Here is a 27,935-nt window from a genome sequence, read left to right on the forward strand (position 1 = left end):
AGAATTGTTAAATTAAAATATTAAATACTCCTCCTTAACCGTTTCAATTCGCACCACATGCAACAAAAGAAAGCATTTAATATGGATGGATTAGAGGGTAGTAGTGTGGTCCTGCCGTCCTGCAGTCCTGCTACAAAAAGATCACTCATATAAAGAGAGTTGCACACACACTTTATGATCCTAACTCCAAAGTTGAATGATAACGAAAACAACTAAGTGGGTCAAAGTTACTTAAAAAGAAGGCGTTTGACCAAATATTAACACCACAACTAGACAAAACAGCAACTTAAAAGGGCATTATGGAAGCCACGTACATCAATCAAATGAAGGAAAAGCAGATTGTCTTAATGCTACTGAACAATTATTTTTTGTTCAAATGGATTGGACAGTCCCAATCCTAAGTATTACAAAGTTACCCACACTACACTCGTACACAATACTTAAGGTTTCATCTACTACCAAGTCTCGAACCTAGATGCACTTGTTGTAAGGTATACATCATAACCACTAGACAATGCTACATAACAATTTGAGATAGGTTTGTATCTAATTTCTTGGGCTTCTCTGCATGAGCCCTGTTTTGGGATAAAGCCAACACCAAAAGGGTGGGCCAATGAGGTTTTTTGAGGTACCTTTCTTTATAGCTTAAAAAAGACGTCAATAATTATTAAGCTGATTAGTGTGTAGTATAATAATAATTAGAGAATAAAAAGGGACAACCTAATTTGCATTCTACGTACATAACTACGTTTACGTATCCCATTAACTATGTGGTCCATTCTCTCCCAGCTGGTTTTGGTGACCATCGCTGTGCCTTGTCAAAGTGTGTCACACTCTACAACCCATGTTAGATTATGCCCCCACAAGACTATATATTATTGAACATCTGCATTTCGAATAATAGCATTACAACCTTTAATCTAGACACTTCTTTGTTAACGTATATGGATCACGACCACACGAGTGCCACACTTGATCAAGAAAAGAAGGGAACATAGCTTGTTCATAGAAGGTAAAATAAAGCGAAAGGACAAATGCTGCCTAACAATGTTCATAACAAAAGATGCGTAAGTCTCTACCCTCCAGCACCAAATCTTGATACAATTTGCAATTTTTCTGCTAATAATTGAGCAATGTTCTCTTTCAATGTCACAATTCAAAAGAACATGGGTTTGGTATTGAAGGGGGAGCGCAATTGACACATCAAACTTCTAGTGCTGTTATATATCATGCCAGCACTTTTCACTGGTGAACATAACTAAAAAAGTGAACAGTTGTAAACCTCAGCATCACACAAAATTCTCAAGCCAATTTACAGATTTTTATTATTGGATATTATGAATCAAAATTTACAAACAAATAAAAAGGTTCCCCTTACATACAGGGGAAACAAAGAAAAAAAGAGATTTTTTTTGGGTGTTGGGGGGGGAAGGGATGGAGAGAGCAGAGCACTATCCAATTCTCAATTATGTTGAACAATCTATTGAAGGAAAAAATCTGGTTTAAGTAAACTCCCGATGAGGTTGAGAATGTTAATCAAGTTCCAGCACCACTTTACCTGGAATCAACTTCTTGTCTTTGGCCTCATGAGCCTCCCTTACTTGTGTTATGGGATATGTTTTATCAACAGGTATCTTCAACTTTCCAGCTTCACATAGCTTTCGAATCTCAATTAGACCTTCTATGTCAGCCCTCATGTATGTCCATGAGTAATCTGCATCATAAAAAAAGGGGAGGTATTAACTATACATATTAAACATAAACTTCATACTTCGCAGCATTTGTAAATATTGGTTAAAAAACAGCATCGAAATAAACCCTAACCCTAACTATGAACATCCAGCGGAATCAATAGAGTTAATTATATCATATCAGTGGATATCAGCATGAATACTAAACTATTAACGGCAGAGCTGGGAAGTCCAAATGTACTGCCAGAATTAGATAAACCAAACATCCTAGTAGGGAGAGCACCTCCTCCGGAAGAGTGATTCTTGGGTAAGGCTCATTTATTAAATGAAAAATCAGCCATGTTTAAGCTTGATCATATTTGAGTTAGTAGCTCTTGAGCCATTTTTCAATAAGTGTGTGTTGGTTTCTATAATTGTACTAAACTCTAATATTCTTTCGTTATTATGTAACTTTAGTAAGATAGTGTACGTTCATAGTATTGATATGTAAATTATATCATAGATTGTTTCCTTACAGACAAGAGGCTCAATTTATGTCTAAGTAGAGAAGCTCGTAAACTTTTAATCAGTTGAGATTGAGCCTTAAGGATTGTTTGTAAAGGAAGCCATAAAACTAAATTTAGTTCCAACAAGCTAAGCTCGGGCAGCACTCACATTTAACCCTACTTGTGAGTTATCCAATGGTGAGGCGAGTATAATGGGCCCCTGTCCCTGCTTAAATTTCCCCTCTATTATCTGTTAATGTTATTTAAGTTCTCAAGCCACCTTGACCTAAGAACACTTAGCAACATACATGATTCCACTTTTCCTCTATTTCTCAGGACAATCTAACACTGTTAAAGGGAAAACAGAAATTGCATAGCAAAAAAGTGGCATACATGATGTTAAAGCAAAAGAAGGAAATGCACCACGGGCATTTTTTTACCTATTCCATGAGAGTATCGGTATCGAATCTGTTTTTGTAACTCGGCAACTTTAGCTGCAGGAAGCCCGATTGCCAGTCCAAACCGATCAGCCAAAGATGCTGCCTCACCCTTCAAGGAAAGAAAAGAAAGGTTGAAGCACAGCTATTGCTTTCAAAGGGAAAAAATCTAGAAGATTATTCTTGAGTGACCATTTATCATTAACTTTAATCACCTACCTGAAGTGTCATGTAGTGCCCACCTTGCTTCAGAAAATTAATGCCCATCCTTTCTGTCTCTGGCACACCAATCGTGTCCAAAACAGCATCGAACTTCCCCTTTATAGCTACTTCCACATCCTGTCACTCAAGATGAGATTCAAGACAAACCAGGTCTTAAACAAGATGTTTGGCATCAAGAAAGCATACATTCAAAGATCAAATTATCTGATTTGGGGTTGATTGTATTTTCATAACTTGCTGGATGATCATATTATATAGTTATTAGCTTTACTAACCTGCTACTTATATAACATAGTCCACCTATTTTACATGTATGTATGGGTTGTATTTGGGTTTGGGGTTTATGTTAATCACGTCTTACTAAGTTTTATTCATCCAGCAAGTTTCCCTTATGGACTAACAGTATCAAAATACTTATGGGATTCAGGATTTTGTTCCATTTACTTGATGTATTACATCAGGATAAGGGCTTAGAAATAATTGTTGCTACATTAAAAGTGCAGTTAAACAATTGCACTAAAATAAATTAGCTGATTTCAATGATGAACCACCATCTCTCTCAGGTCCTCACTATCCCACTTATCATAATTTCACATTATAAGAATAAATAGTTGATATTCACAGTGCATACACACAACATAATCATTCTTTTGCCACATTTGATAGGTATCGCCTCTCAATATCAATTGTTTTTACCTTTCTTACTGTTGCCTTATTTTTCCTGTAAATCAGTATGGCAAGTTTAATTTACTTCCAATTCATGAAATTTTCTTCCAGAAATCAGAACAAAGAATTTGAGTAACATTTTCTGTCATAATTGAAATATCTGAACATGGCAAGTAATATGATCCAAAAAAGATTCATAACCACCTCAGTAATATAGTCAACAGCCTGCTCAGCACCAGCTGCTGATAGTCGCTCAATGCTTTGACCTCCACAAGTGGTTGCAACATGACAACCAGTAGCTACTGCAATCTGAATTGCAGCAAAACCTACTGCTCCTCCACCTCCCACTACTAATATCCTTTGTCTGTTGAGGTAAACTAAAGGATATTAGTGAGTAAAAAAAAAAGAGGTTTCAGCAAGATGAATTTAGAGGGTATAAGATGAAAACTTAAATTCATCCAATTGAAATCATACCCTTCAGTTATTCTGGCAGTACTTTTTAGAGCACGCCAAGCCGTTAGTGCAGCAAAAGGTATTGCACTTGCTTCCTATAAGATAAAAAATATCGGCAAACATGCTTTCAATTTTTATATCTCTCGGTTAGGAAGGACAAAAAGGTTTCCAAGAAATAAGAAAATTTTGGATGATATGTGGCTCACATTTTGAACAGATCAACATGACAGATAAAGAAGTTGGATATGTTTCCTGATTAACATAGTCTACAAGAAGTCCTAAAGAAACTAAATTTGATGTGAATTGAGCCTATAAAGCATGCAAATGTTTCATAATCTATAGGACAGGCCAGCACATTTTCAGATGTTTCCTTCTAGCTGCAGATCTTAAAATAATTATGTTTTTCAGTGTAATACCATTTTCATATTCAAAATTCAGTTATGATTAAGTCTTGATCATAATATAAGCCAATCACTGTTGCCGAACCTTAGTACACATTGACTAATAGACATAGTAAAACATATTTGGCCACTTACACATCAAAAATTCATTCTTTAATAAGCGACCAAATTATTTACACTCAGTCTTTCCAAACACACTTCTACTATCAAATTCCCTACACCAAATATTGTGTTTCAAATTAATTTAGGCCCAAGATCCATCAAATCAATAGGCCACACATAGCTGATGGAAAAAGGAAGAACAATAAAATTTCCAAATAAAGCTTGGGACCAAAACAGAAACAAGAGAGCTCCAAATATCACATTCAACAAGACTAATTTCTGATTTTTGTCAATGGCACATGAAATCACAACTTGCATTTAAAATCAACATTCCCTGCTAAAGACACTTACCACATGCGAAAGTGAACTAGGCTTTGGAGTAATCTCATCTTCAGGTAGAATAGCATAATCAGTATAAGTACCCCTCACAGCAGTTGGATGCAAAGCCCCAAAAACCTCCTGTCCGATGCTCACCGACCTCACCGAAGCTCCAACGGCTGCAACCTCGCCGCTGACGTCGCGGCCCAAGATGATAGGCAAGAGCGGCTCAAAAAGGGAACGCCCATAGCCAGAACGCATCTGAGCCAAAACAAACTCGATTCAGCATTTTCCAAAACATCCACATTGTTCAATAGAAAGAAACGAGCTGGAAAATTAAAGTCAATGAATCCGGAACAGGGTCAATGCAAGAATCGAATCTCCACAAATTAGAGATGCAAGTATACAAGACAAGAATGGAGTAAAATCCAAATTTAGAAACGAATGATTGAAGAAATGGAGGAATAAAGGAATCTGAAATTGGCATCTACTCTAAGAAATAGAGAGAGAGAAAGAGTGAGTGAGTGAGTATAACTGACGCGAGTGTCCAAGGGGTTGATGGAAACGGCGCGAGAGCGAACGAGAACTTCGTTGGGCTTCAAGGGAGGGACTTGGACGTTGGGGTGCAGTTGCAGAACCTCGGGACCGCCGAATGAGGGAACAAGAACGGCGCGGCAAGTGGAGTAGCAGCTGCGATTATGATTGGAAGCAGCGCTAGCAGAGTGTGTGAGAGTGATTGCAATTCTTGTCGGGATCCTCATTTTGTTGATTCAATTGGTGGGGTTTACGGAGGGGTTTTGGGAAATTAGGGATTGTAGAAGAATTATAACGAGTGAATTGAAATTGAAATTTGGTGTGTGTGGTGTGTGCATGTGCATGAGAGAGAAGAGGGGAACGTGTCCGTGTTAGGCTCCGCACAGCATCACACAGAAGCAGAGAGAGAGAGAGAAGGGGAGGTTGGGTGGTGGATTTGGTTTGCTGACGTAGCTGTTGCTGTTTAAACGGTTAATGATGGATCGTTATTCATCTCCTGATCCTTCATAATCATGTTATTACACATGCATTAAATATTGAAAAACATCTAGTGTTAATAGGGATGCCCATTTAATTTTAATGATACGTGATATTTTTTTTTTTTAATATAGATGGCTCAATTTTTTATTTTTATAAAGTTTGAAAAGGCTCAATTTTGTTATAATATAGATGACGGCCAAACCATTCCTCCAATTAAGTTTATTTGAAGGTAGAAACTCAGGTGCAGTCAACTTCATGTGAAGTTGATATTTGAAAGCTGTTAGATGAAAATTTAGTCAAATCAGTCAAATCATTTAATGGCTCTCAGTATCAACTTCACATGAAGTCGACTTTACTTGAGTTTTTCACCTTATTTGAATAGTATAAAATTTTAATATAGACGGTGCTATTTTTTTTAAATTAAAAAAAAATTGTACGAGTATAAATAGAAGTAGAGTCTAAGGCATATAACACACTATCAATAATAATTTTCACTCTCTTTATATTGCTGTAAAAACATTTTTCTCTCTTTTATGTATACGTTACTATATATATTAATAATATATCAAGGTTCTGAAAACCAGTTTGGACCGGCCGGTCGAACCGGTTGAACCGTAAATCGCACAGAAAAGCGATTTGGGTAAACAGTGAAACTGGAGAATTTGAAAATCGGAATTGAACCGGTGAACCGGTCGATCGAATCGAACCGTGACCTGGCCGATTTTTTGGCTGCGCAGTCAAACGTTGCCGTTTCAGCCCTAAATCCCTAATTCGATCCTGATTCCTGAATTCCCCTTCTCAGTTCTCATCGAGCTTCCAGCTTCCAGAACCAGAAGTGAGAACGCCTCTCTCAGACTGTCACACGACAGGGGTTCTCATCGAGCTCGTCGTCCGGTCGTCCCTCACCTCCGTCGTCATTCCTTCGAATAGCCACCGCCTCGTGCTCGCTCACTTCCCCTCCATCGCGCAGCAGCGATTGCAACCTTCAAAGCCTTTGTCGCGCAAGCTTCGAAGCCTCCATTGCGCAGAAGCCATCGCAACCTTCGAAGCCACCTTCCGTGGAAGTCATTCACCGTCGCAAGTTCCTGGAGCCAGCTTGGAGATTCGCACAGCCCTTTCCGTCGCGAAGTCAGCCATGGAAATCGCAGCCACCGCCACCACTCCTTGCCGTTGCGCAGTGTCTTCCCACTGACGCCAGCCCTGTTTGACCCTTCCACCCCAGCCACTGTCCCTATCGTCGCTAGCTCTACATTCTTCCCTGTTTTTCACTAACCTTAGGTATAAATCCAATTTGTTGTAATAATAATTGTTGAAGCATGACGAATTATTGGTTTTAAACCTTGCTGTTGATTGTTTAAAGCATGACACCGAGCACAGGCTGTGATAGCTGCAGATAGTTGGGCTGCAGAATTTTTTTGTGGATCCCAGGAATCCGTATTTCTTCCTTGGTATTGCTGTGGTAGACAACGATGTGGTAGTCTTTGCGAATATGTTCAATATAGATAAATTCACTATATTTAAACAAATATTGTTTACAAGCCTTATCACAGGTTGTTGATTAATTTTTTGGTGCTGGTTGGTGATTAATTCTTTGGTGCTGATTGCTTAAAGTATTATTAACTATTAAGTGATTAATTGTTGAAACTGGTTGCTTAAAGCATGATTAAATGATTAATTTTTTGGTGCTGATTGCTTGAATTGTTAAATGATTAATTGTTGAAGCTGATTGTTTGATGCATGATTAATTGTTATAGTAGTGCCTCAATATATATATAATCTAGCTAGCTTCTTCTTTTGCACTTAGCAGAGGAGGAGTTTGTTTTATCAGAAAAATGAAAGCCTAGTGACCAAATATGGGGTATTTATAAAATTGAAAAAACAGGCCTTTCATCCAACAAGATGCTTTTTTGCATCTGAAACTATATATATTAATATACTTAGATATATCTTTAAATGATTAATTTTTAGTGCTGATTGCTTGAAGCATTGTTAAATGATTAATTGTTGAAGCTGATTGCTTGAAGCATGATTAATTCTTATAGTTTATTGTTGAAACCTTGATAATTGATTAGTTGTTGGGTGCTAAACCTTGTTGTTGAGGCATTAATTAGTTGATTAGTTGTTGGATTGTATTGTTATTGGATTGCTGATAATTTTTAGGTATGGATGATAGTATCAACCAAGAATTACCTAGGAATAATAATTATATTAGACTATAATTATGTTTTAATGTGTTTATTTATATTTTATATTATTTTATTATAAAATAATTTTTTTGGTTCAACTACGGTTGAACCTATAAACCAGTAACTAGAGCGATTCGATGACCGGTTCGATTTTCAGAACCTTGTATATATATATATATATATATGAATTATTTTTATTATATTGAGATATTAATTGTGGTGAATATTAATAATAAAATCTTTTATTTATATTTTTTATTTTATATTTATTTCCTCTTCATTATTTATTTATTTCACAACACGTTATCAGCACGAGATTCTGATCAAATTAAGAAGACTCAGGTAATAAATTTTTATTATGTCAAAACTTTCTCATCTTGAATTTAATGCTCTTGATATATCTGAAAACAACTATTTATCATAGATACTAGATGATGAAATCCATCTTGATTCAATGGATATTGGAGATACCATTAAGGTTGAAAATAATGCATCCCAGAAGGATAAAATCAAAGCCATGATCTTCCTTCATCGTCATCTTGACGAATGATTGAAAAATGAATATCTCACACTGAAAGATCCCGCAGATCTGTAAAAAACCTTGAAGAAAGGTATAATCATCAAAAGACAGTGATACTTCCTCAAGCCTGATATGAGTGGACGCACTTACGTCTACAGGATTTTAAATCCATAAATGAATACAATTCAACAACGTTCCGAATTACCTCACGAATGAAATTATATGGAGAAAAGATAACTGATAATGACATGTTAGAGAAAATTTTCTCGACCTTCCATACCTGGAATGTGCTCCTGCAGCAGCAGTATCGAGAAAAAAATTAAAAAATATTCTGAGCTGATTTCTTGTCTTCTTGTTGTTGAACGCAACAATGAGTTGCTTTTAAAAAATCATGAAGCGCGCCCAGCTAGCATCGTCCCATTTCCTGAAGCAAATGCGGTAAATCATTACCCCAGAAGAGGTAAATGACAAGATTTTGGTAACAAGAAAAATTATGGAAGGAAGAAAAATTATGTTCACAAGAAATAATCTCACCAGAAGTGGGATAAAGAAACAAACAATGAGTAAAATAAATCAACAGAGGATAAATATTTTTTGTTGTGGTGGAAAGGGCCATTGGTCGCGTACCTGTTGTACCCCAAGGCACCTATTCGTTCTTTATCAAGCATATTTGAAAAAGGACGACAAAAGAAAGAAGACGAAGTTTGTTTCAAAGGATGTTGCTGAAAATTACAATACTCATTATGAAGTATCCGATTTCTTTGAGGATCCTGAAGGAAATATTGGTCATTTGATCAATAATGAAATAGTTTAATATGTGGATTTGTTAAAGTAATCATGTAAATAAATAATGTAAAAAATTTCTTGTTAAGTTTTATTTTCAATGTATTTAAATTTCAAGTATGATGTATATAAATAATGTTTAATAAAATATTAATGTTTATGTTTAAGAATTTTAAAATTATTAAATGTGTCAAGATTTAAAATAATAATAATAATAACAATGATAAAATTTTTAGTATATGACACTATTTTTATGTACAATGTTTCTTAGAAAAATAATTTCAATCAGGAATACAATTTTACTGTGCATGTACTACTACTTATTTTTTTATTATTATTTGTCTTTGAAGAAAATGGCAAGGATATATAATGAAAATGTTTGCCTTGCGGATAGTGCAAATTCGCATACCATTCTCAAAAGTAATATATATTTTACTCATCTTGTACAAAAAAAAGAATATGTTAATATTATTATTGCCTCAAACAATGTGATAAAAGGCTCTAGAAGAGTTATAATTTTATTTTTCGGAGGAACAAAATTCATAATAAATAATGCACTATTGTCTACCAAGTATCTAAGAAACTTGTTGAGTTTTAAAGATATTCGCCGGAATGGATATCATATTGAAACAATGGATGAGGAAAATCATGAGTACTTATGTATCATAACTCATGATTCCAAAAAAAAAAGTTATATTAGAAAAGTTATCCTCACTTTCATCTGGATTATATTATACTAAAATTAGTACAATTGAATCACATGCCATTGTAAACTCAAAGTTTACTAGCCCAAATGAATTTATAAATAGGCATGATCGATTGGGTCATTCGGGAACAATCATGATGCGGAGAATTATTGAAAACTCCCATGGACATTCACTAAAGAACCAAAAGATTCTTAAATCTAGTGAATTATGTTGTGCTGCATGTTTTCAAGAAAAACTAATTTTAAGGCCATTACCAGTAAAGATTGGATTTGAGTCCCCTAAATTCCTAAAAAGGATTCAAGGTGATATATGTGGACCTATTCATCCACAATGTGGATCTTTTAGATATTTTAGGGTCCTAATAGATGCATCTTTGATATGGTCACATGAGTACTTATTATCTTCTCGCAACATGGTGTTTGCAAGATTACTTGCTCAAATGATTCGATTAAAAGCACAGTTTCCAAAAAATCCAATTAAAGCAATTCATCTTGATAATGCTGGTGAATTTACTTTCTAAACCTTTGATGCTTATTGTTTGGCTAATGGAATAAGCATTGAACATCTAGTAGCTAATGTTCACACACAAAATAGGTTAGCATAATCACTTATTAAACGCCTCCAATCAATTGCTAGACCCTTACTTATTAGAACAAATCTCCCAACCTCGACTTAGGGGCATGCTATTTTACATGCCGCGATACTTATTCGTTTGAGACCAACAAGTTATCATCAGTTCTCTCCTATGCAATTAGCTTTTGGCCAGTAGCCAAATATTTTCTATTTAAGAATATTCGAGTGTGTGATATATATTTCCATTGCACCACCTTCTCGCACCAAAATGGGACCCAAAAAATTTAGGGATATATGTTGGATATGATTCTCCCTCTATAGTGAGGTATATTGAGATACAAACTAAAGATATATTTAAAGCCCAAGTTGTGAATTGTCATTTTGATGAATCAAAATTTCCAACATTAGGAGGAGAGAATAAGCTTTATGAAAAAGAACTTAATTGGAATGCATCATCCTTGATGCATTTATATCTTCGATTAGGGCAATGTGAACTAGAAGTTCAAAAGATTATACATTTGCAAAGAATAATAAATGAATTGCCTGATGCATTTTCTGATATGAAAAGGATAACTAAATCCTATATACCAGTTGAAAATGCTCCAATTCGAATTGATGTCCCAGTCGGACAAATGGCCACTGAAACAAATTCACGTCAGAAGCGTGGTAGGTTTGTCGGTTCCAAAGACAAAAATTTTCGAAAAGGAAAAGAGGTATATACTATTCCTGTTGAAAAAGATAAAGACATAGTAAAGAGCCCTGTAGTTGTCCAAAATTCTGATATAGTTTTGATGCCAGAAGACATTCAGGTACCTGAAAATACTAAAAATTGTGAAAATTATGAGATCTCAATAAATTATGTCTTTACAGGAGAAAAATGGGACCGAAATAAGACAATTGTCGATGAAATATTTGCATATAATGTGGCATTAAATATCATCCATGAAAGTAAGGATCTTGAGCCAAGAACAGTCAAAGAATGTCGACAAATAAATGATTGGCCAAAATGGAAAGAAGCTATGAAAGCTGAGTTAGACTCACTTGCAAAACGTGAAGTCTTTGGACCTGTAGTCCATACACCAGAAGATATAAAACCTATTGGATACAAATGGGTATTTGTAAGAAAACAAAATGAGAAGAATGAAGTTGTACACTACAAAGCTCGACTTGTGGCGCAAGGTTTTTCACAAAGGCCCAGTATAGATTATGAAGAAACATATTCTCCTATAGTAGATGCAATAACATTGCGTTATTTGGTCAGTTTATCTGCATACCATAAACTACATATACATCTAATGATGTGGTAACAACCTATTTATACGGAACATTAGATCGTGATATCTATATAAAAATCCATGAAGGACTAAAGATATCTAAACAATCAAATGAATATTCGCAGGGGGTATACGTTATCAGCACGACGCTCTGATCAAAATTTAGGAAGACACATGTAATAAATTTACATATATTCTTTCATCTTGAATTTAATGCTCTTAATATATTTGGAGATAACTACTTATCATGAATATTAGATGTTAAAATCCATCTTGTTTCAACAAATTTTAGAGATATCATTAAAGCTGATAATAAAACATTTCTAAAGAATAAAGTTAAAGTCATGATCTTCCTTCATCGTCATCTTGATGAAAGACTAAAAAATGAGTATCTCACATTAAAAGATCCTATAGATCTTTGGAAGAACATTGAAAAAAGGTATAATCATCAAATAACAGTGATACTTCCTCAAGCTTAATATGAATGGACACATTTGTATCTACAGAATTTTAAATTCATAAATGAATACGATTTAGCCATGTTCCAAATTACCTCATGAACGAAATTATGTGGGAAAAATATATTATAATGACATGTTAGAAAAAACTTTCTCGGCTTTCTATGCCTCAAAAGTGCTCTTGCAATAGACACCTGCAATATCGAGAAAAAGAATTTAAAAAATATTCAGATTAAATTTTTTGTGCTCTTGTTGCTAAATGAAATAATGAATTACTTTTAATAAATCATGATGCACGCACAGTTGGCGCCGGCCTATTTCCTGAAGTAAATGCGGCAAATTATAACCACATAAGAGGTAAATGACAAGACTTTGGTAAGAAGAAAAATTATGGGAGGAAGAAAAATTATTTTCACAAGAAATGATCTCACCAAAAGTGGGATAAAGAAAAAAATAATGAGCAAAATAAATTAATAGACAATAAATATTTCCGTTGCGGTGGAAAACGTCATCCGTCACGTATCTGTCGTACCCAAGACACTTAGTCGATTTTTATCAAGAATCTTTAAAGAAATATGACAAATGAGAGGAGACAAATTTTGTTTCAAAGGATGTTGCTGAAAAGTATACCACTAATTATAAAGTATCTGATTTCTTTGAGAATCTTGAAGAAAATATTGGCCATTTAATTAATGATTAAAAAAGTTTAATATTTGAATTCGTTAAGTACTTATGTCATAAAATAATATAAAAAACTTGTTAAGTTTTTTCTTAGACATTTGAGTTTCAAGTATGATGTATATAAATAATGTTCAATAAAATATTAATATTTATGTTTAAAAAATTTTAAAAAATCATTAAATATGTCACAAATTATAAAATAATAATAATAATAATAATAATAATAATAATAATAATATTTTTAGTATATGATACTATTCTTTTGTATAGTGTTACTTAAACAAACAGTTCCATTCAAGAATACAATTTTACTGTGCATACACCTTTACTTATTTTGTGATCTTATTATTATTATTATTTGTCTTTAAAAAAAATAGCAATGACATATAATAAAGATATTTGCCTTGTAAATAGTGCAAGTTCGCGTACTATTATCAAAAATAATATATATTTTATTTATCTTGTACCAAAAGAAGAAGGTGTTAATACCATTATTGGCTTAGGCAATGTGATAGAAGGTTTCGGAAGAGCTATAATTTTATTTTTCGAAGGAATAAAATTCATAATTGTCTATTAAATCTCTAAGGTAGCGTTTGTTTTGAGGTACTGAGACAGAGACGGAGAGGCTGAGACTCAGTATCGTGTTTGTTAGTTCAGAGACTGGTACTAAAATTTCTGTCTCTGTCTCTAAAATTTCAGTATTTCAGTACCTCCAAAAAGTAGGGACACAGGAGACTGAAATTTTTAGAGATAGAGACTGAAACTTTAATAACATTTTATATCTAAAATACTTTCATTTTAATTAATTAATTCCAATTTTACCCTTTGTGCAAATTAAATTAGAGTTTCATTCTTGTTTCAATTCCTGTCTCCCATTTTACACCAAACAGAATACTGAGATTTATTTCAATCCATGTCTCTTAGTCTCTGTCTCTCAGTCTCAGTCTTTCCGTCTCTGTCTTTTCACCAAACGCTACCTAAGGAACTTGTTGAGTTTTAAAGATATTCTCCAAAATAGATATTAAATTGAAACAATGAATGAGAAAAATTATGAGTACTTATATATCACAATTCATTATTCAAATAAAAAAAATTATATTAGAAAAGTTATCCTCACTTTCTTTTGGGTTATAGTACATGTTATCTAGATTATTTTTTTATTAATTTAATATTGATGGTAATTAATTATAGTAGGAGTACATAAAGTTAACCAAAAAATAATTTTTAGTTTTCTGTTTTCATTAATTTGAAATTTTCAAAATGAGAAGAACCAATTTTTTTCTCTCTCAACTTTCACTCTTTCTCCTAACATCGCAGCTTGAATAGATTAAGACACGAGATTTTTTTTATGGTGCGGTGAGCGTGGAGAGCAACAAGTTGTAAATCGAATTAAAAACTTATGAATTGCCAATAGTTGCCAATGACGTCGTTTTCTCTCTTTCCCTTGTTTTTTTTCCGACATTTTCTTTTCCACTTTCTTACCTCTTCCTTCAAACTCATATGAATCCTTATTACTTTTTGATTCATTAATTTCTCAAAATGACGGACATAGTAAATAGATCCTTGGGTGGTAGTTTTGACAACCAGAGCAATGCCAATCTCCTCTATCAACTAACGAATCTTCAATCTCAAATTTCAAAGAGCAACAAATCCGATTTAAGATCAATCAAAGCCTTATTTTTTCCACCTTAAAAAAATCCAAGTAATAGAGGTCTTGGAGCTACAATAGCATGCTCTCATTGCAACAAGCAAGGTCATACAGAAAATGTGTGCTATAAGAAGTATGGGTACTCCTCCCGTTTTCAGCAACAGTAGCAACATAACACCACAATCGATCACGTGATTACTGAAGAGCATGATGATATACTCAGTGACAAACAATCCCAGCTCAATTGTCTCCAAGAGAACACTGAAACATCAAGATCTGAGTTCAATCCAGAACAAAGATTTGCCTTGTTAGATTTGATCAAAGACGAAAGTGTGCAGCAACAATCTCACAACGCAAACCAAATTTTGACTAATTTCATTTGATCTTCACTCCAGGTATAACCAATGCATTATATTTGAATGCAAGAATTATGAGCATTATCACTCCAAAATTTGCACTATGGGTCACTGACTCTGGTGTAACAGATCATGTGACTTTTGATTTAAAAGATTTTGTAAACTTTCAAAATATTGCACAAATCAATGTGATATTGCCAAATGAGACTAAAACTATTAGCACCATCATTGGCATGATCACGTTCTCTAAAAATTTTTTTTCAAAAATATTTTGTACATTTTCTCTTTTGATTTCAAATTGATCTCTGTATCAAAATTAACCTCAAACTTACATTGTAAACTGTTAATGGATGATAAATATTGTGAGATACAAGATCAATCCACATCGAAGATGATTAACATTGCTAAGTGTAGAGAAGGGTTATATATAATGAGTAGAGAACTAGAATTCTCTCACTTTTCCCTCCTCCAACAAATCAAACTTTATTGGTGATAACTACGACTACTACTCATCCCACAACACCTTCACACACACTGAGCACAAAAACTTTTGGCATCTTAAATTAGGACACATACCTATGCATAAACTGATTTTACTAAAGAAATATTATCCTTTTATAGATTGTATTATTTGAAAACTTTCTTGTGACTCATGTCATTTTGTAAAATAAAAAAAATCTTTTGATATTAGTACAACTGAAATAAAAGATTGTTTTGATATCTGGGGTCCCATTTCTGTCTCTTTCAATAAAAGACATAGGTATTTTTTTTTACTATGGTGGATGATAAGAGCATATTCACTTGAATTTTTGTATGAAAACCAAATCTAAAGCACCACAATTGGTTATTAATTTTGTGAATTTTGTTAAAGTACAATTTGAAAAACAAGTTAAGTGTATAAGGACTGATAATGGGCCATAATTCACTCTAAATTTTTTTATATCAACTGGCATTTTATACCAAATTTCTTGTGTAGAAACACCATTGCAAAATGGGATTGTAGAGCAAAAATACCAGCACATTTTAAGTGTTGCTAGAGCACTGTTATTTCAATAAGGAATTTCACATTGTTTTCGATAATACGCAGTTGCTCACGCTATTCACCTAATTAATAGGCTGCCTAACACTAAATTGGATAATGTTAGTCCTTATAAACTTTTGTATGGTAACTTATCTAACCTTTCATATCTAAGAGTATTTGGTTCTATTGTGTATTCCTCCACATTAACAAATTCAAGAACAAATTAGACCCAAGAGTCAGGAAAATAACTTTTCTCGATTTTAAATTTGGAACAAAGGGTTTTTAACTAATTGATTTAAAATCAAAGAAAAATTTCATATCTAGAAATGTAACCTTCTACAAAACTCATTTTTCATTTTCACATTCTACTAGCACTAACATTCCTACGACACCCACTCACACTCCACAATGCATTGATCTTTTTCAATATGATACACCATCCACACATCATTTGCAATCACCCATACATACCACACTTACAGATTCAAATGAAAATTTCTCAAACTCAATGCACTCACCAATATTCTCATACACCATTGCACCCATTACCACACCACACAAGAACAATGCACCTACATCACAAAACTACGACATCACACATGACTGCATAACTAGATAATCTAAAAGAGTCAAAAAATTGTCTACTTATTTGAAGGACTACCATTGTATGATACCCATGCAGCTCACTCTAGCAACTTTGCCAACTCTAACTATTTATATCCTATCTCACAACACTTGTCATGTGATAAATTAACCCCAAAATATAAGTCCTTTTCTCTAGCCATCACCTCAAATTCAAAACCTAACACTTATGAGGAAGCGGCTGCATATGAATGTTGGAGAAAGGCAATACAAACTGAATTGACAGCTCTAGATCAGAACAGAACTTGGTGTCTCACTGAACTCCCAAAAGGCAAGAAGACAGTAGGTTGCAGATGGGTTTTTTGGGTAAAATTTAACTCCGATGCCACCATAGAAAGGCACAAAGCCAGGCTAGTTGCAAAAAGATTCATTCAAGTACAAGGAGTGAATTTAAAACATGTGGACGTCAAAATGACTACTCTACGAGTAATGTTAGCATTAGCAGCGGCAAAGACATGCCATTTGAAATAGGTGGACGTCAATGCTGTCTTCCTTCACAGAGATTTGGATAAGAAAGTTTATATGAGGATACCACCTGGTTTGGCTGTGTCACAACCAGGTTTGATTTGTAAATTGTAAAAGCCTTTATATGGAGTTAAGCAAGCAAGCAGACAATGGAACATTAAGCTCACTCAGACTCTTGTTGATGCTGATTGTAAGCATTTTTTTTATGATCATTCCCTCTTCATCAAGAAACAATCCGAAAGCTTCACTGTCATCCTAGTATATGTGGATGACTTGGTTTTAATCGGGGATGACATTAGCGAAATCAATTCCATCAAGCAAAATTTGGATGTCAAATTTAAAATAAAGGATCTTGGTTATCTCAAGTACTTCTTGGGAATGGAAGTAGCACGGTCTAACTCTAGAATTCATATCTATCAGCAAAAGTATTCCATAAACCTTCTCAAGGATTTTGGTTATCTAGATTGTAAGCCTCTCTACACTCTAAGTGATTATAGTCAGAAATTCTCAAAGGAGTAGGTACCATTTTAACAGACAACATTACTTACAGACATCTCATCATCCGACTCCTTCACCTCACAAACACTAAACTCGATATCTCTTATGTTGTAGGACGTTGGAGCCGATTTTTGGATTGTGCAACCACTTCTCACCTACAAGCTACTTTACGCATACTTCAATATTTAAAAGGCAAACCTGTAACTGGTCTAATCTTTTTCTCTACTTCTGATCTGCATCTCACCAGATTTGTTGACTAGGCTACCTGTGCCGATACTCGTAGCTCCATTTCCGGTTATTGCTTCATGCTTGGGAACTCTCTCTTTAGCTGGAAGAGTAAGAAGCAAACCACCATTGCCAAGTTCTCTGCAGAAGCTGAATATAGGTTTTTGTTGCCACTTGTGAAGCTAGTTGGTTATCTTTTTTAATGTATTTTATTGGTTTGTCACTTCAAAAGTCTATCACTCTATTTTGTGACCAGTTAGCTATTCATATTGCCAATAATCCCATCTTTCACGAAAGAACTAAAAACATTGAAGTAGACTACCACATTGTTCGTGAAAAATATTTGTCTGATCTCATTCATCTTATGTCAGCTTGTTCCAAAGACCAACTTGCTGATTTTCTTACCAAAGCTCTGCCATCGAGTCATTTTCTTACTAATGTTTCCAAACGAGGATTGTTAGATTTATACAATTCTAGCTTGTGGAAAAGTGTTACCTAGATTTTTTTTTTATTTGTTTAATATTGATGGTAATTAATTATAGTAGGAGTACACAAAGAGTATATAAGGTTAACCACAAAATATTTTTTTAAGGAAGAAGGGACAAAAAAATACACCTGAAAGTTCACACGCTGGACACGATTACACTTCAATCATTTAATGAGTCATGCATACACATTATTTATACATTTCAACGGACACATTTACCCTTTCGACCATCGGCGTGTGGCGGCGTTAAATGATTGAAGTGTAATTGTGTCCAACGTGTGAACTTTCAGGTGTATTTTTGTCCTTTCTTCCTAAACAAAATAAACACAAAAAATACCGTGTCCGTCGGAGTGTATAAATGGTGTGCACGCGTGACTCATTAAATGATTGAAGTGTAATCGTGTCCAGCATGCGAACTTTCAGGTGTACTTTTGTCCCTTCTTCCTTTTTTTAATTTTCTGTTTTCATTCATTTGAAAATTTCAAAATGAGAAGAACCAATTTTTCTCTCTCTCTCAACTTTCACTCTTTCTCTCTTTCTCTTGGTTCATCAAACCATTAACATCACAGCTTGAATAGCTTAGAACATGAGATTTTCTTCAGTATACTAAAATCAGTACAATTAAATCACATGTCATTGTAAACCAGAAATTTACTAACTCAAATGAGTTCATAATTTGGCATGATCGATTGGGTCATCTTGGAACAACCATGATATGGAGATTTACTAGTAAATTTTGGTGTGTTGCATGTTCTCAGAGAAAGTTAATTGTAAGGCCATCACCAGTAAAGATTAGATTTGAGTCTTCTAAATTATTAGAAAGAATTCAATGAGATATTTATGGACCAATTCATCCACCATATGGATTCTTTAAATACTTTATGGTCCTAATCAACGCATCATCGATATGGTAACACATGTACTTATTATCTTCTCGTAACCTCGCGTTTGCGAGATTACTTGCTCAAATTATTCGATTAAAAGCACATTTTTCAGAAAATCCAATCAAAACAATTTTCCTTAATAATATTAGTGAATTCATTATCCAAGCTTTTGATGCTTATTGTATGACTAATAGAATAAGTGTTGAACATCCAGTAGCTCATGTTCACACACAAAATGGGTTAGCAGAATCACTTATTAAATGTCTCCAATTAACTGCTAGACCCTTTCTTATGAGAACAAATCTCTCTATTTCTGTTTGGGGGTATACAATTTTACATGCTGCAACACTTATTCATTTGAGGCCAACAAGTTACCATTAATTCTCTCCCCTACAATTAGCTTTTGGCCGAGAGCCAAATGTTTACCATTTGAGAATATTTGGGTGTACGATATATGTTCCAATTATCCCACCTTCTCTTACCAAAATGGGACCTCAAAAAAATTGGAGATTTATGTGGGATATAATTCTCCCGCTATAGTGAATAAACTATTTGAGAAAGAACTTAATTATAATGCATCATTGTTAATGCATTTAGGCCTATGATCAGGACAATGTAAACTAGAAGTTTAAGAGATTTTATATTTGCAAAGAATAGCAAATGAATTATCTGATGCATTTTCTGATACAAAGAGAATAATCAAATCCTACATACCAGCTAAAAATATTACAATTCAAATTGATGTTCTAGTTGGACAAATGGCTAATGAAACAAGTACATGCTAGAAGCGTGGTAGACTAATTGGTTCCAAAAATAAAAATCCTCGAAAAAAAAGAGAGGCATTTGATATTATCGAGACAAATGGTACTCCTGTTGAAAAAGATAAAGACATAGAAAGGACACCAGTAATTATCCAAAATTCTGATATAGTTTTGACGTTAGAAGACGTTCAGGTACCTGAAAAGTGTGAAAATAATGAGATCTCGATAAATTATGTCTATACAGGGGAAAAATAAAATCAAAATAAAACAATTATCAATGAGATATTTGCATATAATATGGCATTACACGTCATGCATGAAAGTAAGGATCTCGAGTCAAGAACAATCTAAGAATGTCGACAAAGGAATGATTGGCCAAAATGGGAAGAAGCTATAAAGGTTGAGTTAGACTCAATTACAAAACGTGAAGTCTTTGGACATGTAGTCCATACACTAGAAGATGTAAAATCCGTTGGATACAGATGAGTATTTGTGAGAAAACGAAATGAGAAAAATGAAGTTGAACACTATAAAGCTCGACTTGTAGCACAAGATTTTTCATAAAGACCCAGTATAGATTATAAAGAAATATATTTTTCTGTAGTAAATACAATAACATTGTGTTATTTGATAAGTTTATCCGCATACCATAAACTACACATGCATCTAATGGATGTGTTGACAACTTATTTATACAGATTATTAGATCATGATATCTATATGAAAAATTTTAAAAGAATAAAGATATCTAAACCGTCCAATGAATATTCACAAGGGTTATTGGTGCGGATTTTCTAACCACAGACTAACCGGCAAGTGCACCGGGTCGTACCAAGTAATACCTTACGTGAGTAAGGGTCGATCCCACGAGGATTGATGGATTAAGCAACAATAGTGTTTGATAGGCTTAGTTAGACAAACAGAAAATAGTGTTTGGAAGTTTAAAAGCATTAACAGTAAATTTAGAATATTAAAGATAGGCAGATAAATAAGTTGGAAATAAAATATTGAGAAGGCAGTTAAGGCTTCAGAGTTATCTATTTTTCCGGATTTACTTTTCTTACTAACTATTTTAATTATGTAGGATTTAATTTATGGCAAACTATATGTGACTAGACCCTAATTCCTTAGACCTTTCTAGTCTCCTCTAAAATTCATTAACTGCCAATTCCTTGGTCAATTAATTTCAATTAGAAGCTACATGATCAAATTCCAGTTTATATGCCACAAAAACTCTAATTACCCAAAAATAAAAGGATTATATATCACGTATCCCGTTAAATCCAAATAATTAAAATTTAGGAGAATATGTTTTCAAGTTGTTGTTCAAGTAAAGAGCTTTTCCAAGTTATACAAGAACTCAGGGTTGAAAGCATCATTTGCCTTCATCTCTTCTTCTGCAGAAACTCCATCAAATCCAGCTGAATGCTACCTAAAATAAACAGAATTGCACAAGATTCAAAGTAGCATCCATATTGGCTAAAAGATAATTAATTCTTTATTAAACTTAACAATTTAGATGCAAATTCACTAGAAAAAGATAGGAAAGATGCTCACGCATCACAACACCAAACTTGAACTGTTTCTTGTCCTCAAGCAACCAGAACTAATATAAGCTTAGGATGTGAATTTGCATGAGAATGAGAGTTCGATTAAGCTCATGTCTCTTCTTATAGTGGGGTTTACAACTACAATCCTGAATAGTTTTGGCATCTCACTTTATCCTTTGAAGTTCAGAATGATTGGCATCCATAGGAACTCAGAATTCAGATAGTGTTATTGATTCTCCTAGTTCAGTATGTTGATTCTTGAACACAGCTACTTTATGAGTCTTGGCCGTGACCCTAAGCATTTTATTTTCCAGTATTACCACCAGATACATAAATGCCACTAACACAACTGGGTGAACCTTTTCAGATTGTGACTCAGCTTTGCTAGAGTCCCCAGTTAGAGGTGCCCAGAGTTCTTAAGCACACTCGTTTTGCTTTGGACCACGACTTTAACCGCTCAGTCTCAAGCTTTTCACTTGACACCTTCACGCCACAAGCACATGGTTAAGGACAGCTTGATTTAGCCGCTTAGGCCATGATTTTATTCCTTTGGGCCCTCCTATCCATTAATGCTCAAAGCCTTTGATCCTTTTTACCCTTTGCCTTTTAGTTCAAAGGGTTATTCGCTTTTTCTGCTTGCTTTTTTTCTTTTTTTTTTCTTTCTTTTTCTTTATTATATATATATTATTTTCGCAAGCTTCGTGTTTTTCACTACTTTTTCTTGCTTCAAGAATTAATTTTATGATTTTTCAGATTATCAATAACATTTCTCTTTTTTCATCATTCTTTCAAGAGCCAACAATTTTAACATTCATAAACTTCACTATAAAAAATATGCATTGTTCAAGCATTCATTCAGAAAACAAAAAGTATTGCCACCACATCTAAGTAAATAAGACTACTCTTAAAATTAACTCAATTTCTCATGCAATACATCACTTCTGTATTTTTTATTTGAATTCAAGCTCAGTGAGTAATACGTGAGACATCTTTTAAAGCAATTAAGAGAAAACTAAACTAGACCTAGGATTCTAACTAATAAAGGATCATGCAACAAACAAAGTAAAATAGCAGAAAACCGGAACATGATATAGTAAAAGTGGGAAGGAATATAGAATGAAAGGAACTCAACCACCTTATTTATCCTAGTGGTCGTTTTATTCTTCAGGTTGTGCTCCTCTTGTGAAGATGATTCGCCTCCCTTTGGTGCCATAAGAATAAACAGAAAACTTCTAAGCGAAGCGTCAACACCAAACTTAAAGGTTTGCTTGTCCTCAGGCAAAGAAGAAATGCATATGACGCGTACACGTCGTGTGCTTCTTCTTCTTTTTTTTTGTGTGTGTGTCGCCTGAAGTGTTCGGTTCCTTTTATAAAATAGCTGCATGATTAGAAAATAGTAAAAACTCAATAAAAATCAAATAAGTAATAAAACTACTACTACGAAAAATAACTAAGGATACGAGATTATCGGGTTGCCTCCCGACAAGCGCTTCTTTAACGTCACTAGCTTGACACTTGATTATTAAAGTTTCTTCCTCTTCTTCCAGTTGGTTAAAAGAAATGTCTCCAAGGGGGGAGAGGTGAAAATTAGTGCCCCCTGATATGAAGTCCTCCTAACAAGCTTTCTTTTATTGTGATTAGCTTGATTCATCTTTCTTGTTGGGTGATGTTAGGATTTTTGCTAGTATAGAATTTTATAAAAATAGTCGCGTTGTAGATATAGTTTCTAAACCAACAGAAACCCCTTCGTACAAACGTTTTGGTTGTCACAAGTAACAAACCCCTTAAAAATTGATAACCGAAGTATTTAAACCTCGGGTCGTCTTCTCAAGGAACTGCAGGGAAGTATGTTCTTATTATTGGTTATGAAGATTGTAAATTGGGGTTTTGAAGATGAGGAACAAGTAATTTAAATGGCAAGTAAAATAAATAATAACTGTAAAATAAACGTTTGGCAAGGTATGAGAAATTGGAAGTCCTATCCTAGTTATCCTTATCAATGATGATGAAAATTGAATCTTAATTCCACTTAGTTAACCTTTACTTAAAGCAAAGGAATGTCAAGTGACTAATTAGTTTGATCTTCAGATCCTAATTACTTCCTAAGAAAAGATTGGGATTATTGAAGTTCAATTCAATTAGCAAAGGTAACAATTATCAATCATGTTGAGTTTGATAACTCCTGAGTTACTGATTTCTTAACCAAGACCAAAAGGGGAAAAGTAAATCTATTCGAATAAAAATGTCTTCAGATTGGAAGCAACAGTAACATAAATAAAAGAGAGCAATAATAAACTGAAATACCTCAAATAACATTAATTAAAAGAATCATCTGTAACATAGAAAATTTCATAAATTGAATTGAGAAAATAAGTAATTAAAAAGGAATATTGAACCTGATAAAAAGAGATAATCCTGAAAGCAAAAGAAATCTTAATTCTAAATCCTAAAAGAGAGAGGAGAGAACCTCTCCCTCAAAACTATATCTAAATCATGAATAGTAACTAATTGGGGACTTCCTTTGAATGGATGCATTCCCCCACTTCATAACCTCTGATCTGTGCCTTCTGGACTTGGATTTGGGCTAAAAAGGGCTTCAGAAATTGCTGTGAGCATTTTCTGTAATTTCTGGTGCGTAACCTCTGTCACGCGTCCGCGTGGGTCACGCGGTTGCGTCATCTGGAGTTTTCCTTATCACGCGGTCGCTTCAGTCATGCGTCCGCGTCAATCACGCGGTCGCGTCACTGCCAGTTTTTCCAAAAACTCCGTTTTGTGCTTTCCTTCCATTTTTGTATGTTTCCTTTCCATCCTTTAAGTCATTCCTGCCTTAGAAGATCTGAAACTACTCAACACACGAATCACAGCATCGAATGGAAATAAAGGGTAATTAAAATAATTATTTTTAAAGCATAGGAAACATGTTTTTTCACATACATCACATAATAAGGAAATGGGAAGTAAAACCATGCAATTTTCATGAATAAGTGAGCGAGGGATTGAATAAATCACTTAATTTGAGCACAAAATATATCATAAAATATGGGTTTATCAACCTCCCAACACTTAAACAATAGCATGTCCTGATGCTAAATCCAAGATAAAGAGTAAGGTAAGGGTAAAGTGGTGGAATCTCATGCAATACAATCTATTCTAAATGCAACTACCTAAATGAATCATGCAATTCTAATTGTTATTCACTTGTATATAAAACTTACATGTAGTTAAATTAATTCACATTCTCAAGGAATCATATATGCATAGCCAAACCTTAGATAATGATAAAGCACTTTTACAATTGAGATGGGAAAGAAAAATATTTTACAAACTTGCAAGACAATTAACAAATTAGGCAGAGATATATGTTGATGAGCTATTGAACCCTCACTGGATTTTGTGTTGACTCTCTAGTCACTCAGTGTTTATTGGGTTAATCACTCTATTCTTCTTTTTACCCTTACTTTCTATAACTTTGTTCTTCTTCTAATCAATCAACAATTATAGAATTTAGGCATACAAAAATCATGAGGTCTTTAATTAAGGTTGTAATGGGGCCAAGGTAAAGGAAAGGGTATATGTATAAGGCTAAGTGAGCTAATAAGTGAATCCTTGATTAGTCTAAGATCTCACCTAACATACATACTTTGTAAGGCAAGAATTTCTTTACCTATTCACCCAAATTTTTCCACTTTTGATGTTACATGCTCATGCATTAGTTTTGATTTTGTCCCATGTGCATTGCTTTATTTTACATTTGGGGAATTCTTTTGTATCCCCTTTATTCAAATACTGAAAAATAAATTTTTTTTAATGCACATGGTAATTCAATTATTTTGATTTCACATGAGCATGCTTCCCAAAAATTTTTATTTTGAATTATTTTATTCTTTTTAACTTTCTACCCTTTGTTTTTATCATCCATGTTCCCAATAGGTTTTCCACACTTAAACAATACACACTTTCTATCTTAAGCTAACCAAGGATTCAACTTGGGATTTTTATTTTATTTTTCTGCTTAAGGCTAGTATTGTGGTTTATAGAATAAGAGGGGATTTAAAGGCTCAAGGGGGCTAGCAAGGGTGATGTAAAAGGTAGGCTAATTTGGGATAAGTGAGCTAGAATCAAACAATGGCCTCAATCACTTTCTTGGTATGTATCTATATTCTATAATCGGACATATAGATTAAAACAAAGTAAAGAATACCAGAATAAAAAAGAAGGGCGGAACACACAGGAATAAAAATTATGGTTTGAATGTAACCATACAATTAAGCTCAAAACTCATAGGCTGTGTGTTCTCTAACTCAAAAATCATATATCAGTTATATATGTCATGCAAGTAAAAATTAAGAGTTCCCATTATTCTCAATGCAAATCTTAAGGTGCCTTTAAAGTTTTAGTGTTTCTCCTTGATGAAATGTTGTTAACTAACTAACATGTAATGCTATATACAAGGTGTGTGGATTGTTTTTATTATGTTAAAGTCTCTAGTTTACTTCCTTTTTATAAACTAAGTTATCTTATGCTAAAAAGGGTAAACTATACTAATTAATCCACATTTTCTATAACTAATAAGTTAGAATTGCAACTAAACTAAACGGCTAAAATATGAACTAAAGTGCAACATGCTGAAATATAGTATAAATACATGAAAATAGCAATGTATAAGTACTGAGAAAATAAAAATAAAAATAAAAATACAGAAAAATAGCAAAATAAAGTAAAAGAGTCTGTAGTGGTTCACCAAAAAATACGCCAGAGATGGCGACCTCCCCACACTTAAAATGAAGCATCATCCCTGATGCTCACTTAAGCAGGGTGTGAAGGGGTGTCATCACTAGAAGGATGGGTAGCCGGAGTCTCTGTGGGGGTGGTCTGAGGATCTGCCTATTGCAGAGGAGGTGCTGACTGAATAGGGATCTCTGGGTCTGCAGCCTGAATCTGAGGCGGGGCCTCCTGCTGTGATGCAACCTGCTCCGTGCCTGCCTGCGCAGCCTCTCTCTGTGGATGGGTCTCCGCCTCGTGATCATCCGCCTCCTCCTCAGATGGCTCTGATGGTGTGTCAGGCTCGGAGGGGATGTCGCTGCCAGAACGGATCATCAGCTTCAGGTGCTCATAGCGTCGCTTGCTGCGACGCTCAGATCTCTCATATCGGCGCCGGTTGCGGCGCTCCATCTGGTCTAGCTGCAGAAACAGGCGGTGTACTAGGTGATAAACTGGCTCTGAGGCAGGTGGAGGTGCAGTAGTGGTAGCAGGGGTAGCTGGGGTAGCTGTAGAGGAAGAGGGGCCAGCAGACGGTGTGGCTATCTCATCAGGAGCTGTGAGGAATGGAGGTCTGTAGCCCAAAGCCAGAAAGTTCTTGCTGTGAGGGATAATCTTCTTGCATTCTGCAGTAGGTGGCTTCTCATTAGCATCCTTCCAAGGCACGTCAGCTCGACGGCCTAGTTGTGTAATCAGATATGGAAAGGGGAGAGTGCCTCGGATGTGGACCCTGGCCATGTAGTACCGGATGAAGCGGGGCAGGTACAGGTCCTTACCCTCTATCACACACCATATGAGGGTGATCACAGCGGCAGGTAGCTCCGTCTCATGGGTACTCGGCATAACAAAGTTGCTCAGGATCTGATGCCATAGCCGAGCCTCATCATTTAAGTAAATCCGCTTGATTCCCTTAGGCATGGTGGTGTTCTGACCCATGACCCATGGAACAGCCGGGTCAAGGGCTATCCTTGCCTTGACGGCATCCCAGTCAAACTTCATGAAGCGCATGTCCTCCTCAGCCTTTTAATAACCATCTGGCTGATCAGATTTAGGCAGAAGCTTCAGAATATCCTCAATGGCCTCTTCAGTGACCAGTATCTGCTTCCTTCTTAGGTTCACTGCATCTAGGGAAGTTTTGAAGTAATTGTAGTAAAACTCTCTTACACAAGAAGCATTGACCTCAGTCAGGTTTCTCTCCAGGAAGAACCAGCCTCTTTGTTTGATCTGATCAGAGGTGTATTGCTGGAGTTCTTCCGGAATTTTCAGAGTCCGCTCCAGGTACAGGTTCCTGGAGGTTGCAAACACCGGATACTTTAACTCGCAGTATTTGTTTGCAAACTTGATGGGATCAGTAGCAGGGAGTTGCTGGTCAGCCTTCTCCTGCGGGGTAAAGTGTTTCTCCCGCTAGGAGTCATCATGCATGATGTCCAGGATGGACATAGAGGATTCTCCTCTTTTTCGTTTGCCAGTTGTTGCCTTTCCTTTTCCTTTTCTTTGGGTGTCAGACATCCTGGTAGGCGTATGAATGAAAGTGGGCAGAGAGATGGCTGGGGGCTGGTGGTGGTGGCGGCTGACGTGGCTGTTGAGGGTGGTTGGCGCGGCAGTGATGGCTATTCGGAGGAAGGGGGTTTCAGGTAGGGTAATGGGGGTAGGGTATAAGGGGGTAGGA

The 27,935-nt window shown here is 35.0% G+C and overlaps 1 protein-coding gene and 1 long non-coding RNA gene across 2 annotated transcripts; one reads left to right on the forward strand and one right to left on the reverse strand.

The window, feature by feature from the left end:
* The first annotated feature begins 1,245 nt into the window (after positions 1-1,245).
* Positions 1,246-3,378, forward strand: LOC140181582 (uncharacterized). Its single transcript, XR_011876453.1, has 2 exons — positions 1,246-1,998; positions 2,513-3,378. It is a non-coding gene; the product is annotated as an uncharacterized lncRNA (long non-coding RNA).
* On the reverse strand, positions 1,300-5,837 carry LOC112771457 (uncharacterized). Its single transcript, XM_025816218.3, has 7 exons — positions 5,315-5,837; positions 4,809-5,036; positions 3,976-4,049; positions 3,706-3,865; positions 2,833-2,952; positions 2,617-2,725; positions 1,300-1,714 (listed from the first exon to the last, which is right to left on the reverse strand). The coding sequence occupies exons 1-7, from the start codon at positions 5,534-5,536 to the stop codon at positions 1,533-1,535; spliced, it is 1,095 nt and encodes a 364-aa protein (XP_025672003.1). The 5' UTR covers positions 5,537-5,837; the 3' UTR covers positions 1,300-1,532.
* Between the last annotated feature and the right edge of the window lie 22,098 nt (positions 5,838-27,935).

This window comes from Arachis hypogaea, chromosome 18 (assembly GCF_003086295.3).
Source record: "Arachis hypogaea cultivar Tifrunner chromosome 18, arahy.Tifrunner.gnm2.J5K5, whole genome shotgun sequence".
Lineage (NCBI taxonomy): Eukaryota > Viridiplantae > Streptophyta > Magnoliopsida > Fabales > Fabaceae > Arachis > Arachis hypogaea.

Bases quoted from the DNA above. Each gene is read 5' to 3' on its own strand.
- LOC112771457 (XM_025816218.3), bottom strand. From the start codon at position 5,536: ATGAGGATCCCGACAAGAATTGCAATCACTCTCACACACTCTGCTAGC. The intron at 2,953-3,705 runs GTGGTTATGAAT...CTTGAGTGACAG, and splicing joins CTGTTGACTATATTACTGAG to GATGTGGAAGTAGCTATAAA. The intron at 2,726-2,832 runs GTAGGTGATTAA...CTTTCCTTGAAG, and splicing joins GGCACTACATGACACTTCAG to GGTGAGGCAGCATCTTTGGC.